Source organism: Armigeres subalbatus, chromosome 2, assembly GCF_024139115.2.
Source record: "Armigeres subalbatus isolate Guangzhou_Male chromosome 2, GZ_Asu_2, whole genome shotgun sequence".
Taxonomy (NCBI): Eukaryota; Metazoa; Arthropoda; class Insecta; order Diptera; family Culicidae; genus Armigeres; species Armigeres subalbatus.
In genome coordinates, this window is record NC_085140.1 from 435,860,615 (window position 1) to 435,877,607 (window position 16,993).

At 39.6% G+C, this 16,993-nt stretch overlaps 1 protein-coding gene across 3 annotated transcripts in view; it reads left to right on the forward strand.

Annotated features, from left to right (window-relative positions):
• The window catches only part of LOC134213601 (protein Shroom), a 929,824-nt gene that overhangs the window by 485,294 nt on the left and 427,537 nt on the right, over positions 1 to 16,993 (forward strand). For all 3 annotated transcript variants that reach the window (XM_062692809.1, XM_062692811.1, XM_062692810.1), the window contains exons 7-8: positions 62 to 928; positions 1,149 to 2,150. In XM_062692809.1, coding sequence (XP_062548793.1) covers positions 62 to 928; positions 1,149 to 2,150 — 1,869 coding nt within the window. The remainder of the gene's footprint in view (positions 1 to 61; positions 929 to 1,148; positions 2,151 to 16,993) is intronic.

Consider the following 16,993-nt stretch of genomic DNA (forward strand, 5'->3'; position numbering starts at 1 on the left):
CTGGTAATCATAAGACTCTTTCAAAACTTATGCGCATTACTAATTTGATTATTTCCTTTAGGCAACTCAGCCCGCACAATTGGCAGTCGGTAGCCGAACGCATCAATGAGCTTGAAAAGCACCAACAGCAGAACCTGTCCATGCTCAGCAACAGTGGAACCGGGAGCAGCAACAACGTCCACATCAACCCTTCCAAAAATCTAAGTCAACACCCGGCGGTGAGCGCTGCATCAACAGCTGCTCAACCTAAACCGGTGCACCAAAATCTCCCGAAGTATACGTACTTTGATCCGTCCAAAACGCACCGGGTTTCAAACCCATCGCTAAAAGCGTTCCAGAAAAACGCTGTGATATCTTACTTCGAGCGACAGCAGGCCTACGCCCGCGAAAGCAACCACAACCTATCCCGTCCGACGACGCTCAATCTGAACCAACCGTCCGGATCGCCACCCTCCCTGAAATCGGCCTCGCAACGTTCCTCCATATCCAGTGCGTACTCATCCTCTGGCAGTACCATGGATCTCACCCCGGCCTCGCAATCCCCAATCGTCGGAAACTATCACCACCATCCGAGTATCGTCGTACAGCAGCAATTGGACAAGATCGCCGCCAATAACCTCCGGAATCAACTCGCCTCCGTCCAGACGATGAATCTCCTGAACAAAGTTCAGTCATCATCCCCTTCGCAGCCGTCTTCCGCCCAACTCATTGAATCACCTATGATCAGCAACGCCACGCTAATTCTCGGCACCAACGGCGCCCCGATCGATCAGCAAACCCTGGACGATCTTCATCACTTGGATGCTAATGGATCTCCGCCGCCCCCACCTCCGCGGTCGCGATCGATCGGAATGCCCGGTCTCAACAGCAGTGCTGCCATGTCAACGGCAGCAGCCACGCACGCAGCCCATCTGGCCACGGTTCGAAGGTAAGTTGTTTCAACTGGTTCTACATGGCACGAGTCCCGCGCTTGGATTTATTTAAATCTACATGTCACGAAAAGTTTGTTGCAAATGTCTTGTTTCTCGTGTCTACCGGTTTACGGCACCCAACGCGGGGGACGGTAAACAAGCTGTAATAAATCTTTCTAGCGACTTCCATGTCGTAGTTAAATGTTGCTTTTAATTTGACTTTTTCAATCGTTTTAGGACCTCCTCGGCATCGGAGTACTCTTCCATACGCGACAAAATGGTGCAACAGCGGCAGCAATTGTCCAAGGATCTACTGGGACCGATGATTATGGGACCGATCATCGCGCTTGACGACTGGGTCCCGGAACGACCTCCCAAAAACCCAATGCTCCGAATACCAAGCCCAGAGCTGCCACCACCTCCCCCAATGATGAGCCCAACCGAAGACGTTATCCTACTAAACCAGGATGAGCCCCTTCCGCCGCCTCCGCCGGAAATTCTTCGTCACATTCGTCAACTCAGTGACTCTGGAGAACCCAAATCGCAAACTGCTAGCCGACGCAACAGTTTCGCTGGCCAAACCAACAAAAAGTCTCTCTACCGAGCTTCCACTGTCGAAAACCTATCCCCGCCTCCTCCGGGAGCCCCTCCACCTCAATCCCAAATAACCCAATTGATCATCCCACCCGCCGTTCCCAAAAAGCCCCAATCCATGGAACCGCAGGTCATCTACCGAAGGCCCTCGTCCAGCATGGCCAAATCCCAACCACCTCCCCTATCCAACACCCTACATCAAGCGCACCGAGTCGTGCTGAACGGCAAACCGGATCAGAGGCACTCGCTCCCGATGCCACTCCAATCATCCCCGCAACTGCTCCATCAACCCCAATTCGTTCCCCGGCAGTCGGACTCGCGAGTTTCCATGCGCAAGCGCTCGCACAATTCCCAGCAAATTCCGGTGGCGGAGTATCTGCTAAAAGCGGCCGCTGCCGTGGCCGTGGCGCACCATCAAAATCAGAACAATGGTGGCCCTATGGTTCCTGGCTCGCCCGGTTCCGGTCCCACCGGCGGACTCGGTGGCATCAACAATCATAAAGGTGCACTGGCAATGACAACGCCGCCACCACCGCTGAAACCGCGGTTGTCGCTGCAGATGCAGCCGCAACAGCAACCACAGCACCCATTATCGCCGCTCCAGGATCTTCAGAATGGACCGCTGTTCTCCATGGGCAGTAAAAGGTAAGTGGCTATTGATTGGTTGTTTTTTGTTTGATGAAAATGTGTGTCACCGGTAGTCTACCTTTAGGCGGTTTGCTTTAATCTAGATGAGGAAAATCCATTTGGTGAGCAACTTCTGAATGACTCACCTGTGAGGTTGTGCTTTTTAAAATTTGTTTATTTTGAATCTGTCGACAATAAAACGAAATGTTATTAATCATACCTTTTTGAATAATTAATTCAAACTGTTATTGAAGTTTTCGTTAATGAAACATTAGTTCAACAACCAATAAATTTGTTTCTTAAATTTGAAACCTTTTGGTTGAGATAACTCCCAATTGACCTTAGTGTGAAACCCATTCACTGCTATTTATTTACCATAAATGAATGAATGGATTTGTAACCTACTCTCCCTACCGATATGCATAATGAGAGACCCTCAGTTCTGATCTAGATTGGAATTTTGTTTTCGCTTTCTTGAAAAGTTCAATCAATGAAATTTATTACCAGCTTAGCAGTCTACCGATGCCAATCTGTCGGTTGGCCGGACGAAGGGAGGGTCCCTTTAATTGAACCACCCCCACAAGACGCGATCGGCTAGACCTTTGAACAAACCAAACGGAATAGAGCCAAGCTGAAATATCCGGTACCAACCAAAGCAAAAAGGTGATAGATAAAATCTGGTGGTGATTTATTCAATCAATAGTTGTTATAGGTACCTTCGTCGTCGTCGATGTCGACGCCGTGGCATGCAAACTAGGGTCGATTCGATACCGCACGGAGTGCGCAGCGCGCTTGATCTTTGTTCCTTTCGGTTGATGCCATTCGGTTCGACCCGTTATATCTCCTCCCTTATTTCGTCCGCCGAGTACGTGTGTAAGAAAGACCTAATTATGGAGTCGTTTTTTTCGCTATTAACGACCTACAATTAATCTGATCATACGCGACCCGAAAGATCGCGAGGAAAAACGGAACCTTGAAGCACCTCAAACTACATTTCGCAACCAAAGGATCAATTAGTGTCAATTTCTTGTGGCGTAGTTCTGGACTTGCTTCGGTTCTGTCATTAGTTTGATTCTAATTTCAATAATTTTGTGCGCTAAGTCAGGTCACCAACATTGATCGTTCATTCGCTCGCTCTTTGAGCTGAAGTCGTGATCATCGCCTTTTTATGTGGTCTCAAGCAAACCAAATTGCGGCTAGAATGGTGTCCTGCATAAAAAACGGAACTACGAATCGATTGGTTGTGTCGAACAAATGAGGGCATTTGTCAATGGGTAATTACTGAGCTGATAAATGAACGGCTGAGAACGGTTGAGAAACAAAAAAGGCTCTGGTTTGACGTACGATCCGGTTGTAAATGTTAAAGGCAATTTGTTTTTTTTTTCGAGAATTTCCAATTTTGATATTTAATTTAAATAAAACAAAAAAAAACTTTTTGAACTATGTTATTAATAAATATTTATATATAATATTTCAATCCATATTGCTAACCGAAGTCCTTCAGGAATTTCTGAAAAGGTTCTTGTAATAAAATCGAAGTGAATCTCCCGTTGATGTTATTGAACGGTAACTGTTCAGGTTCTCTATCCCATAGCTACCATGTCCATCCTATCAAAAAACAAAGATTTTTTTATACACTAGGGGTAATGACGGCTTTTTTATGACTGATTATGCTCAAATTTGGCCCAAACATTCTTTGCATATCAAAGAATATTGTGGCCAAATTTCATAAAATTCGGTCGACAAAAACCCCCCTGTCAATAATAGAACAAAACCTGCCAAAGCCGTCTGTTCCCCTATATATCTTTATTAGGGAGACTTTCAGCCCAAGGTTGGCTCGTCTCGTACAAAGAAATGAAAAGCATGCCGATATGATTGTTTTTATTGTATGATTTTTGAGCACTGATAACTTCGAATGAATCATACATTTTCTTCTTCAATACAATCATGAGGGGGTTTCAGGGCTTTAAAATTCATTCGGATTTATATCGGCTACACCAGCCATAAGGTTCTGCATGGCCCCAGATTCAACAGATTTTTTGCATATTAAATGTTACTTTCTTCCTCGCTTCTGCATTCTCTATCACTTTAGGTCGTTTTCGTCATAATGGCTCAGTATTTTTCTGTTTTTCGGAATGTTTGGGGGGCTCAAATCTATCGGCACGAAATCGATATCATCCACTTTACACCACTCTAGCACATCCTTCGTATAGTGACAAGACACTGAATCCCTCCAAGAGACCGTCAGGTCCTTCATGATCCTTTAGAAGAAAGAGGCCGATTTGGAGACACTCTGCCATATACAACACCTACCCATTCATGGTGCTTCACAAGTGCAGGTACGCTTGCCAAATTAAGAATTTCTTGGCGAACTTCGACATCTTTCGTGTCCAGAGGTTCTCGGGAACAGCACGCTTATCCTTGAAGTTCGCCTTCACTTAGTCACGTCATCCAATACGCAGCAGTGTGGTTTCATTAACTTCTGGTCGTACAACTTCCGGGCACGGATGTTTTGAACCGTATTCTGTTTCTCGACGCGGTTTGGGGACTTCTGAACCTTGAACGTACGTAGCCCAACTCGAGTTTTAGTATTCTGCACGAAAGTCTTGCTCTTATGCCTTTCTGGCCACATCTCGAACAGAGGCGTTTGATTTCCGCTTGAAAGCTGCAATCACGCATTTGTGATCGTTATCGTTATCGTTGATCTGACTGCTCTTTTTTGCTCTTTTTTTGCTCCGGATTTTTGCCTCCGATCCTTTGCCTTCCATTTGATTGGAGGACGATTGGGACAGAATACTTCTGGGAAATTTTCTTTTTAAAACTAGACCTGACCTAAAAATAATACAAACTACATAGTTTTAAATAAATTCATAAATGTGTATCTCTAAGTTGATCGTTTGTTTTTAAACCCGGAGCAGAGGCAAACAGCTGACTGATTTTTTTAATATTTACTTGGAAAATAATGTAAGTCGATGTTTTCGAATGTACCACTACATCGTTCATAAAGAAGGACATTTAAGTGGATTTTAAAGATGCAAATCAGCCTTAGGCTGGTTTCAGAGCTGTATGGCATGAATCTCGGAGCTCCAGAGCGCTCACTGATTTATAATTAGGTAGATACGAATTTTGGAGATCTGTTGAAAATTTTGATTGATTGCCTGTTTTTCAACTTTTGTTGCGGGAACAAGGGGGCTCATAGCCGCATTCTTTAAAGCAGGTTGCAAACTCTGGTGCTGGGTGCGAAGCAGCTAAAAGTTACATATTTTATTTAAGTTCATTCATTGTTTTACAAATAGTATTTAACCTAATGTAAGTACTTTTACTATATTCACTGCATGGCAATTCGTGACACAAGTTGTCCACTCGTCATCTTTACAATAACTCCTCTTCGCATCCTTCTTTGAGTTAACGATCAGTTGAAGTAACACCGGAGGCAGTGCAGCCAGCGGCAACAGTATTCTATTAGCACAGAGAAACAGACGTCTCACTCAGAACAAAAGGCAATCAAAATAATCGCCACGAAGACACTATCGTCCAACGCTAAATGCCATGTGTGTGGCCATGCGGCAACCAGATGGCGGTAGTGTGTAAACGTCAAACACAAGCAAAATCGACTGAAGCGCCATCGGTGGCCGATCGACCACCTACAAAAAAATGAATCCAACGTTAAAATGGTGAATGAACATGTGTTAAGTGAGACGTCTGTTTCTCTGTGCTATTAGCATTTCCTAATTAACAATTGACAACTTTTCTATGCCTGCCATTGCATAGGAGTATCTTGTTTGGCAAGCTCTATGAATAAACTACGCCCAGAGAGTCGAGAATGTTTCCCACCCGAAAACATGCTAGACCGGACCTAGAATCAAAATCGCCTTCTCCGGATTGGCAATCCTACGCCTATGCAGACCCTAATATGCTTAGCCAAAATACCGTGTTGGTAGAATCATGCTCAATTCTCACTCACCGAAGCTTCATGCGCGAGCTGACTCGCTTGCCATTGTGCATGGAGAGCATCGCGCATGAGTTTTTCACGCAGAATCGCATCGTTTCGCTCATTCGCCGAAAAATGATTTCGCTCCAAAAAGTGTCAAAACCCAATCGAAGTACTTTTATGTTTACGTATGGATTTATTATCCATTGTTTTAAGCAAAGAAAGTTATTCCGATAAATTTAACGAAGAAGAACACGCAAAAATTACACAATGATGCAAACTGCGAGTCGAATCATGAACGATTCTCGGGGCCATGAGTCGGGTGAGGTTTGCCTCGCGCTTGATTTGAATTGTGGATGAGATTTGAGAATTTGAGTTCTTACCAACACTGCTCGTGGCAATCCCTGCCCTTCGAAATACTTCCTCCATAGTGTGGTAGAAGCGGATTGTGTTAAAATAATAATCGAATATACGAAATGGAAGCATGAATTATTTGAATGAGATATAAATTTTTAAATCGAAGCAATCGGCGTTCGAATAGTAGGCGCCCATTAGCATACGAATATGAGCTCGATTGACAGAACGAAACAAAGAAAGAGAAGATACTAATCCGAATATTAGGTACGTCGCCTATGTATCACTAGAGCTACTTGTTCTGTCAGAACATACTTGTGAGTACACAGCCCATGACAATTCAGATATTCGACGGATGTCCTAAGGATATTCGCTCGGCCACGACACATAGCAATGCTGAATAGCAGGCACGAAAGACCATCACCTTGCCGTAACCTCCTAACAATTCTTCGAAGTCTAACGTAAAAACAGTCGTGCAAAAATGATATATTTTTGGTACTAAGTAAGGCAAATATTTTGGTTCTCGAATAGAGTAACAGTCATAATTTATGTGCCATCGATCCACTCCATTGAACGACAGTGGTAATATTACGTCAACCATGATGTTTCCAAGTGGATCTCTCTTTGTGGCTGATATAGTTGTGGTACCAAAACTAGTTGATGGATACATGAATATATTTGTTATTTTTTAATCCTACTATCCTGTTTCCAAATTAAAAGCTGGCCGCACCTCAAGAGCCATGGCCAGTGGTAAATATCCCTGAGTAACTATTTTTGATTAAAAAAAAAGATCTGTGATGCATCGAGGTCGCCAGACTGCTACCAGTACTAATCCATACATCAATGTTGTACTGCCACGCTTGCTTGAAACAAACATTATCTTTTTTTTTCTGTAGTACCGTGAACCTCCGGCAATATGACTGTTTTTTAATTTGAACCTCGTTGGTTTGAACATCGTTCAAATTAAAAAGTGTTCAAACGTCATTTAGCACGTGGGATCGAGAAAAAAAAATAGTGAACAAGGTTTGCAGAAATCACTCTCAATCAGTGGTGGAAATCTGCGAACCTTACTCACAAAACAAGAAGTAGGCAATGCAAAAGACTCGCGAACATTTGTTTTGCCTACCTACTACTCGCAGAGGAAACAAAAAAACGAACCCCGAAAAATATTCGTGAAGCTTCGCGAGTCATTCGGGTTAATTTGCTAGAAGTCATAAAACAACCTCGGAACTTATTTCTCACTCAGTGTCTCTCTCAGTGTTTATTGTTATTGTGTTTATGTCGAGTCAAATCTATCCATTGCATTCGAAGTAATCACAAAAACTCGCTCGGCTTTTTGTTTTTGCTCTGCCCGTACTCGCGAACAAAGCAAGCGCCAGAAAAATGCAGGCAGTAGGTTCGCGCGAGTGTGGCATTTTTGGTACACGCTTAAAGTCAAGTACACATCGCATGAATAGCTTTCACACATCACGGCGACGCCTTAGCCAACTCTCACTATGAGTGAAAATTTTGTGTGAAACATAAGCAGTCGCTGTGTACTGTCTCACATGTGCATGATATGTGTAAGTGAGTTTGCCTCGAACTGTCAAAGTCCCTTCGGGTCGCTATGATGACGAACGTGTGCAGAATGTGCTGCAAGTATTCGTACTTTTTCAGAGGTTTTTCATTTTGTTTTGATGGCGAAACAAAAAAAAAGTGCGAATACAATCATCGCACTTTGTTTTGTTGATCGAAACGATTGGAGAAGCCTCCGAATAAGTATGGAAAAGTTGGCTTACTTAAACATTAATTTGAAAACATACAATTGAGGTTAGGTTCGATTTCCGACTGCTCTCTCGCTGTGTAAAATGAACTCACCGAAAATCATCGGCCATCGGTTACACAAAAATGAGTAACATCGTAGTTACTCATAATATGAGTTGTTCCAGGAGAGGCCCGTTTTGTGTGAACGGAACACAAAAATATGTAAGTCATTTTAAGCGTGTAGGCTCAATTACACTCTTTTCTTACTCGTGAAGCGAGTATTTTCACCACTGCTCTCAATAGATAACGAACAACGATAAAAGAGAGGCAAAAACTGTTCCGAATCATAACAAGCCATGATAACAAATTTTTCAAACTTGTATACAAGCGCGAAAAAACAGAATCGGATAGGCAGCCCCCACAGAAAAATTGTGATTCTCGCTTTGTTTTCGCTCCTTTCGTGTTTTGTTACTGCACAGGTGTGTAGAACAAGTTGAAATTCATCATCAGAGCCAGTGCTCTCCGCATTTGGAGCTTTCTAAAAGAAATTCATCATGGGGTATAGCATCCCGGATCAGTTCTCTATCATGACAGCTTGCGAAAAAAGTTTCTCGCGGTATGCTATATATCGTATATGTATACAGAGATGATAAGTGAGAGACTTGCTCTTTCTCTTTAGGATTAAATCCCTGATAGTGAAACATCGTGAAACGGAACGCAGAATCAAAACAAAACAGCAAAAAGAGCAGCCAGAAACCAGTTTGTTAACATCGTGAAACGAACGGAACGCAGAATCAAAACAAAACAGCAAAAAGAGCAGCCAGAAACCAGTTTGTTTACATATTAAGATATTGAGGCTCCACAACATGATTCTGCCTCGAATCAACAATATTTTTGCATTGGTTTAGGCCGATACAAATATTTAAAAAAAACTATTTTGTCTGCACCCCCCCCCCTTTTTAATTTTTAAAACATTCTTTAACAAAATCGAGGGTTTTTTTTTATGTTTTTCATTTTAATATTTATTTTTTATTATTATTATCGACTAATGACAGCACTATATCAATATTTTAATAATCCATTAATGCAAATTTTGGCGACTTTAGAACAACTCTTCACTCCTCTCTCACTGCTGTAGAACATTTAAGTTTATGAACAATGAAAAAATGCAACCTTCAAGCTGTAAAAGCAAAGAAAAGCATCGCCGGGATAGCGATGGTCAAATTACGACCACATTTACCATGCCATAACATATCCGGTACTACCTAGGGTATACCTTTCTGAACCGTGAAATGTTTTACAAAATTGCATAAACATATTACACATTAACTTACTACGACTTCAATGGAAAATGCTGTACCCTTCGGTTTTTTCGAAGAACCGCATAAAAAAATTTGGCCTGGAATCAGCGAAACAGTAGTCGCGTAAAAACTGACCTGCGTAAAAAGATATCCCAGTGCTTAAAAGTTTAATTTATTAGAAGTTTACTTGCATTGAATGGCTCAGCTTGGCGATCTTTTTTATACAATAGACATTTGTTTACGATATGTTTCTGTACTATTGAGATTGATTCATAAAAACAATCAACGCAAAAGTTGAACAACTTTTATCAACAGAAAGTCTGTGGAGAGAACCATTCGAATTGTGCTCTTTTTGTTATGACATTCCAAGTCTGGTGGCTGCGTCGCTGCTAATGAGGTGATAACCACAAAGATGCGACAAAGCCGAAAGTTTGTGGGTTGTAGCACTTTGTCGCAGATGTATGTTATAAAAAGACATACACTAAAAGTGATTTGTCACGGTTGGAAAAAGTTGTCATCTGGTCGTGGGGATCCCGACGGAAAACTAGTAGTCGACACGAGTTTTTAAACTGACAATGCTTTTATGTATCTTGTCAGGTGTCAATGACAGACGCGACAATTCCCAGGCCTGATTGGAGGCAACTACTTTTATTCAATACTTTGAACCCACGACCCTCAGTACGCTAACCTGGTGCTTTTAATAAACTAAGCTACCAAGGACCTCCATCGGCCTTCGCAACTTAGTGGCTACTGAATTAGCCCAAGATTCTCAAATTGGACGTATAGTCGAATCATTCACAATCCATTTTTCAAGCTAACACTTCATCACATGTGTATAAAACACGTTCACGTGGAGAAGCGTGAGCTTGAGCGTGAGTATTTAGAATGTCTGGCGACTACACACATTCTTCATCAGCAATTTTACTGATCAAGTGAGGTTGTGTGTGCTATTTGCCAGTCGGTCGCCAAGCTCAGACCCGATCGCATTGCGTAGGTAAGAGCACGCAACTCAAGTTCAATTCATTAAAAGTTATTCCGGGTATTAGACCACCCGCCAGACAATATTCATGTTTTTTTTTGTCTTTATTTAAGAGACTTGCAGCCCGAGGCTGGCTCGTCTCCGAGTATTCATGGTTGTTTTTACTTACGGCTGCGAAACTACTTAATCAAAAATGCTATGACATCAACAAAAGAGGAAAAAGTGACAGAAACAGGTTCGATCTAATTACATGGGGAGTGAGAGCCATCCACATTTCCTCTGCTCCATTCTCACTTAACGTAGACAGGATGTTTTATGTTTATCAGTTTGTACAGTGTTTCCACATCATGAAATGGTTGTCAAAAGAACGATATTTTTATTGTTCCAAACATGCCTTTCGAATTTTCAATGGAGTGAAATTTTTAAAGAAATCACCGGAATTTAACGTAGAATTCATTAGAGTATCAAAGGGATGTTTTTCTTTTCTACGAAATTTTCACGGAAAATTCTTTGGAACTTGACTCGGATTTTTTGAAATTTGCATTAAAAATTCTTCGGACTTCTACGGCTGGGAAAATTATCGGTTAATAGCGTGACAGATTTGTAACAGCGGGGTACCGATGCAAAAATGTCGACAGCGTTGCGCACCTGAAGGAGGAATCTATTCCACCGAATATTTCAATGATTGGCTTCAAGATCTGGTTTCAACAGCCGTGAACAGAGAACTTAATTTTATTTTGTTTTAAATTATATGTTGTTTTATAAGATTTTATTTAGTTTTATTTTGTATTGTTTTAAATTTGAAAAATCTACGAATGTCTACTAGGGGAGAGGGGGTTTGGAAATGTGAAATTTCGATCTACGTGGTTTATTGACAGCCCATGTGCTATATTTCGCTACCTTTTATATAACTTAAAACGACAAGACAACCTGCATTATGCAGGACAGTCCCGGATTCCGCATTCAATGTGAATCTGTGAAATCTGGAGCACTTAAGGTGACTCGGGGAAGCACTACACATCGTGTTATTTTTCCTATCTTTTGTCTCTTTCTGGTATTATCACCTCGTAACTTTGGAGCGGTGTATTTCGGTTTTTAGTTGTTTGATGTAACTGTAAATGTATCAGCATGTAGATGGAGAGTAAGCACGTGCCGCTGATACTTTTTCAAAATCATATTTGTTGTAGAAAAAAATTAAGCTTTCAATGATGACGATTTGATGATTGTTCGTGCTTCCCGTATCCTCTTAAGGCTCAAGACTCCATCACAATGTTTTGAGAATTAATGACTGTATCGTATGTTTGTAATAGTGATGCAATCGGTACGGAAAAGTGCAGCAGCGATAAATAAAATGTTTAAGACGAATTAAGTACTGTCCATTTAATTCCACTAGTTAATTTTCGACAAGTCGAGTCAAGTACAAGACACTGAAGATGACCACACAGTTGTGGTCGAAATACGTATCTGCAAAGATAACGAAAATTAACTAGTGGAATTAAATGGACAGTACTTAATTCGTCTTAGACGGTTTAATACATTCCACTAAACGAGCTTAATATATTTTTCTGAATAAAATGTTGTTTACAACTGCGGTGGGTGGAAATGGGGTGGTAAAAATATGTCAGCTGATGCACAATGTTGCCAGACCCAGACGAATTGTTTATTTTATATCATAAGACATGTTCATGGTGTATCAAATATCCCAGCCAACAAATTGGTTCACTTAACTAACTTTCAGTTCTGTTTAATGCACTCTTATACGATGTATTTTGATTGTACAAAATGCATAGATTCCTTCTATGTGAACAAAAGTGGAGGCCATATACACCCGATTCTTTTTTTACACGGGGGATGCGTGCCGTGTGAAAAAAATCCGTGTCAAAATAATCCGTGTTATTTCGAGAAACCGTGTAAAAATAATCCGTGTTATTTTGAGAATCCGTGCAAAAAAAATCCGTGTTATTTCGAGAAACCGTGTAAAAAAAGCCGTGCAAAAAATATCCGTGTAAAAAAAGTAACCGGGTCTTTGTTAATATGAGGGATGCGTTCCGTGTAAAAATAAATCCGTGTAAAAATAATCCGTGCTATTTCGAGAATCCGTGTAAAAAAAATCCGTGTTATTTCGAGAATCCGTGTAAAAAAAACGTGTAAAAAAAATCCGTGTGAAAATAATCCGTGTAAAAAAAGAATCGGGTGTACGTACAAATCAGTGTTATGGAATAACAAGATATACGACGTATTCCGATTTCAATTTAAATAATATACAATCATGTTGGTTTTCATCAGAGATCGCATATGTTCAGTTATAAAGTTGCATAATTGAACTGTTACAACTTCAAATCTAGAATACTAAAAAAACAGTTCAAACATACATACATCGAATACATACATTATGATTATATTACCATTAAAAACATACGTTTTATTGTATTTGCAACAAAAATATTTCTTAGGTCGAAACATAATCATTATGTGAAATGCTGTTAGTTGCTTATCAGTTAATGCATATATATTTATGTTATAAATTTAGCCTCCTGCTTCCAGTTTCGATCCTTTGACCTTCTAGTTGATAGTCCAGACGCTACCTGGTTCCTCCATGTGTACGCAGTTGTTAAGTAATCATTTATACCTAATGATAACATTGCATCTGCGGATACAATCTGGAAAAGACATTGCATTACATCTTATACAACATTGTCGACAACGATTGCATCAACCAGCATATGCGATTTAATTGAACACATATACAATTTCATATTGACGTGTATATCATCTCTAAGAGGAGAAATACAACGTTGTCAATATAACAAAATTGCCCTTAAAGTTTGTTTTCCCTAAAATCGTGTTTATTATATTTCTAAATTGTTCTATAGATCGCAGTGATGTTGTGAATTGATTGTTGTGAACAAAATATGGAATAAAACGACTAATCGTACTCTCTCTGGTTCCTAATTTTAGAATTGAATTTCATGTTTCCAATAAATACTAAATAATGGAATTCTTGCAAATCTGTTTCTATTCATTTAGTGAGTACTTAAACACCAGGTTGTTTACTATGCATAATGACAAATAACAGTAAGTATTCTATTAAGAATCTACCTTTGAAGGTCTAGTTATACATAGCTAGTACAGATGTACGGACAAACACAATTCATGGAGAATGGGTACGAAAAGTTTCCCTTATAATTCTGGCCAATAATACAAAAATACATTCGACAACAAATAATTGGTGCGCTAATTGTTTTATTTCACATTTTTGTGATTTTTTTCAGCAATGAACACGCCGGAAAACAACAAAACACGACACAACTTGTGCCGAAATTGCCTGTTTTGCGAATGTTATTGATATAGGAGCATGTTATTAATAATGGAACAGATACCCTAGTTCTATTTCACATACATTGACTGGGTGATTGCCGCTTGTTTAATGTTGAGGAATGTATTTGTATAAAACAACTACCATTTTTGATATTTGTCTCCGAATTGTTTTTAATGACAAATGTGTTAATTTTAATATTCTTGAATAAGAATATTTTATTAAACATTCAAAGATCAACAGAGTTTTTGCTTGTATATTTGAAATCATTATAACAGAGGACTTTACAATCAAATCTTAACGACATTGTAACTTCAGATGCGCATATATGCAATTTTCCAAATATTTGCGATATATGATTCCGTTGTGAGTTTAAATTTACATATTTACAACTCATGACATAGATTGTAATTAGATTGTACATTGGCATTATATGTAACCTTTCTACAATTTTTCACAACTTCTGCTGGATCTATATATGATTACGATCTGATCTGTGAATATATATAATTTAATTTGTACATTTTTATACGATTGCTGGTTTGCTGGGATATGGGTATTTATCGGTTTATTTTTTTTATACACCACTTGGAAAGTAATAGAAGCTTACGTAACATGTTTAAATATTTATTTTTGGTTTTATTGTTCAATCCGACAAACAGCAATGATTTTTTCCAATAAATAAATCTGGCAACGGCGAAGAGATGATTATTTTCTTGTGTATGCACATCTTTGTTTGCGTGTTGGCTGGCGTATACGTTGTATTGTTCGGATTGAATGAAGTTGCATCGCGTAGATTTTGTACTCACCATTTCACTTATTGCGCTAATGAATTTGAGTCTTCCGCATTTTATTGCATTTACAATACGGTCGTCAAATTTGTCTCTCACTTCGATTTTTGCAAAGCAGTTTTCAACAGTTTTTGGGCGTGAAGTGAATTAATTGGTAGTCAAGGTTGACGAAAAATGTGAAACTCAGTTAGTGAATATGTTTTAGGAGTGATAAAATCAAAGAAACAACGGGAAAAGATCCAGTGAAAAATCAAGTGAGTGTGTATGTGTTCGATCCGAACGTTCGAACGTTAGTATGCGTTCGATAAACAAACGAATATCGACCTAGGAAAAAGGCAGTTTTCAGCGTTTTTCCAGCAATTCCTCAGTAATTGCTAGTTTTGATAAGTGAAAAATTAATATGGAAAAGCCATGAATATATTATGATAGAGGGTAAGTCCGTAAATAGCCCCATAATATTGAATTTAGTTCAAAACTTTATTAGTGTTAGTGCGGATTTGAATAAAATCATTGTCATTATCGGATTGATTACGGTTTATAGAGCCTTAAGGAATCCGTAAGAAATAGGCTGTCTAAAAAATGTGTAACAGATCTGAACAATCAGAAGAAAGGGGAGAAACACGGCGGTCTAGAGAGTATACTGAACTTGAACGTAGGATGAAGGTTTGAATAATTTTAAGAATCTAGACAAAAAAATCTCAGATGTTTACAGCATTTTAATATCTTCAAGAGGCTATAGAATGTGATAATATTAAGCCATTAACGGCCGGAGGTTGAGCCGGGCTCTTTGATCGTTCACAAGAGATGTCCTTAAATGTTTAGATATAGCAATAAATCTAAATCTAAATCGGATGGACCCTGCCCTTTGGTTCAGAAAGGGGTATGGGCGCGTCCTGCCAGGTTGGTCGAAGCAGATTTCTTGGCGTGCCTGAATGAAATATAAAACTTGTAAAAATCGCTTGAAAGTGGGATGCAAGATCATTCATCAGTTTTTCTAAAATGTAGAAATAAATTACCTACAGCATAATAATTTGGAACGAATCGTTATGAATTGATGGATCATTATCTTAACTCGCATTCTTTGATGATCTTTCCTCTGAAACCATTCTGAATGACCGTTGTGAGAATATCACCTTTGAAATACCGTTAATCGAATTTATCTATTTTTATATACCTACTTAACATTTTACTGAGTACAATTAGAAAGCGGCCCAAAGCAATTGCATGGATTTTCGCCACCAACTTCTTAACTTTTACGTGTCTTAAATGAATCGGAACAAATGAGAGACAACTTAGGTTATCAGTGAGTGAGTACAAGGTACAACATCAGGGTAAGAAAATTTTGTTTGTTCTGTGTTCAAAATCATGATATATTTAAAACTATGTATTTGAACTCATCGACATGTTTGAGAAGCTTAGAATCATTAAGTAGAAGTTTTGTTTGCTTCACTTCCAACAATCATATTATACTATCTTATAATGGCCTCATTGTTGGTACTTTTTCACAAATTTATAGGAATCAGGGCCGTATAAAAATTGCAGGTCAGGCATGATAAAGCTTCGATCTGCTGACAAAAATTAACAACTACCAAAAAGCATCTCGAACAATATCCGACAAATAAAATGAACACAGCAAAATAACAACACAGAACTCAATAAGTGTTTTTTCTCTTTGAAAATCACTCAGCAGCTTGTAATATAAAAATCCTCCAGAATTTGCAAAATGTTTTATTTTTAGGAAAATCCTCGCAATCCCTGCTAATAATGCTCTAAAAGCAGTTTCTGCTGGAGATCATTCGTAAGTTTCTGAAGGGATGTTCGTGAGTTGCGAGTGATAAACCTAGCACTGTGGTTCGATATTCATTTACTCGATACATACCCATTTCACCGAACATCAGAGGCTTCAGAAGAGTTTTACTCTAACAATTCTCGGCGTAGGAAGTGGAAATTGATGGTTGCTTGTTAATTTTGGTTGGATACAGCGGTTTATTAGATTCTGTGATAGTTGTTACTATCTGCCATCTTGTTCTACGCAGTCGACTTCTCGTGTGTTCTCAACTACCATTAGGAGAATTCAATGTTCACTCGGTCTGCGTATTCTAAAGCACCTCTCACAAGTACAGAGCAGACGATGAGTAAAAACAAAACATCATCGGTGCTATCTGCTGCTGTCCCTGCCAATACATCACAGAACTCTAAGATCACCACAGATACAGATGACCATGTTGGTTCGCTCGATGAGCTTTTACTGCGAATGCAACAAATGTTCGAAAATACTAACACCAGGATAGAAGCTAGTGTGGAAAACTGCAAAGCCGATCTGCAAGCGAAAATAGACACACTGCGGACCGACGTGCACAAAATCAAAACAGAATGCTCTTCAGAAATACGGCGTTTATCTGATTCTGTTAAGGAAATTGGCCGAGATGTGCGAACCAACAAGCAA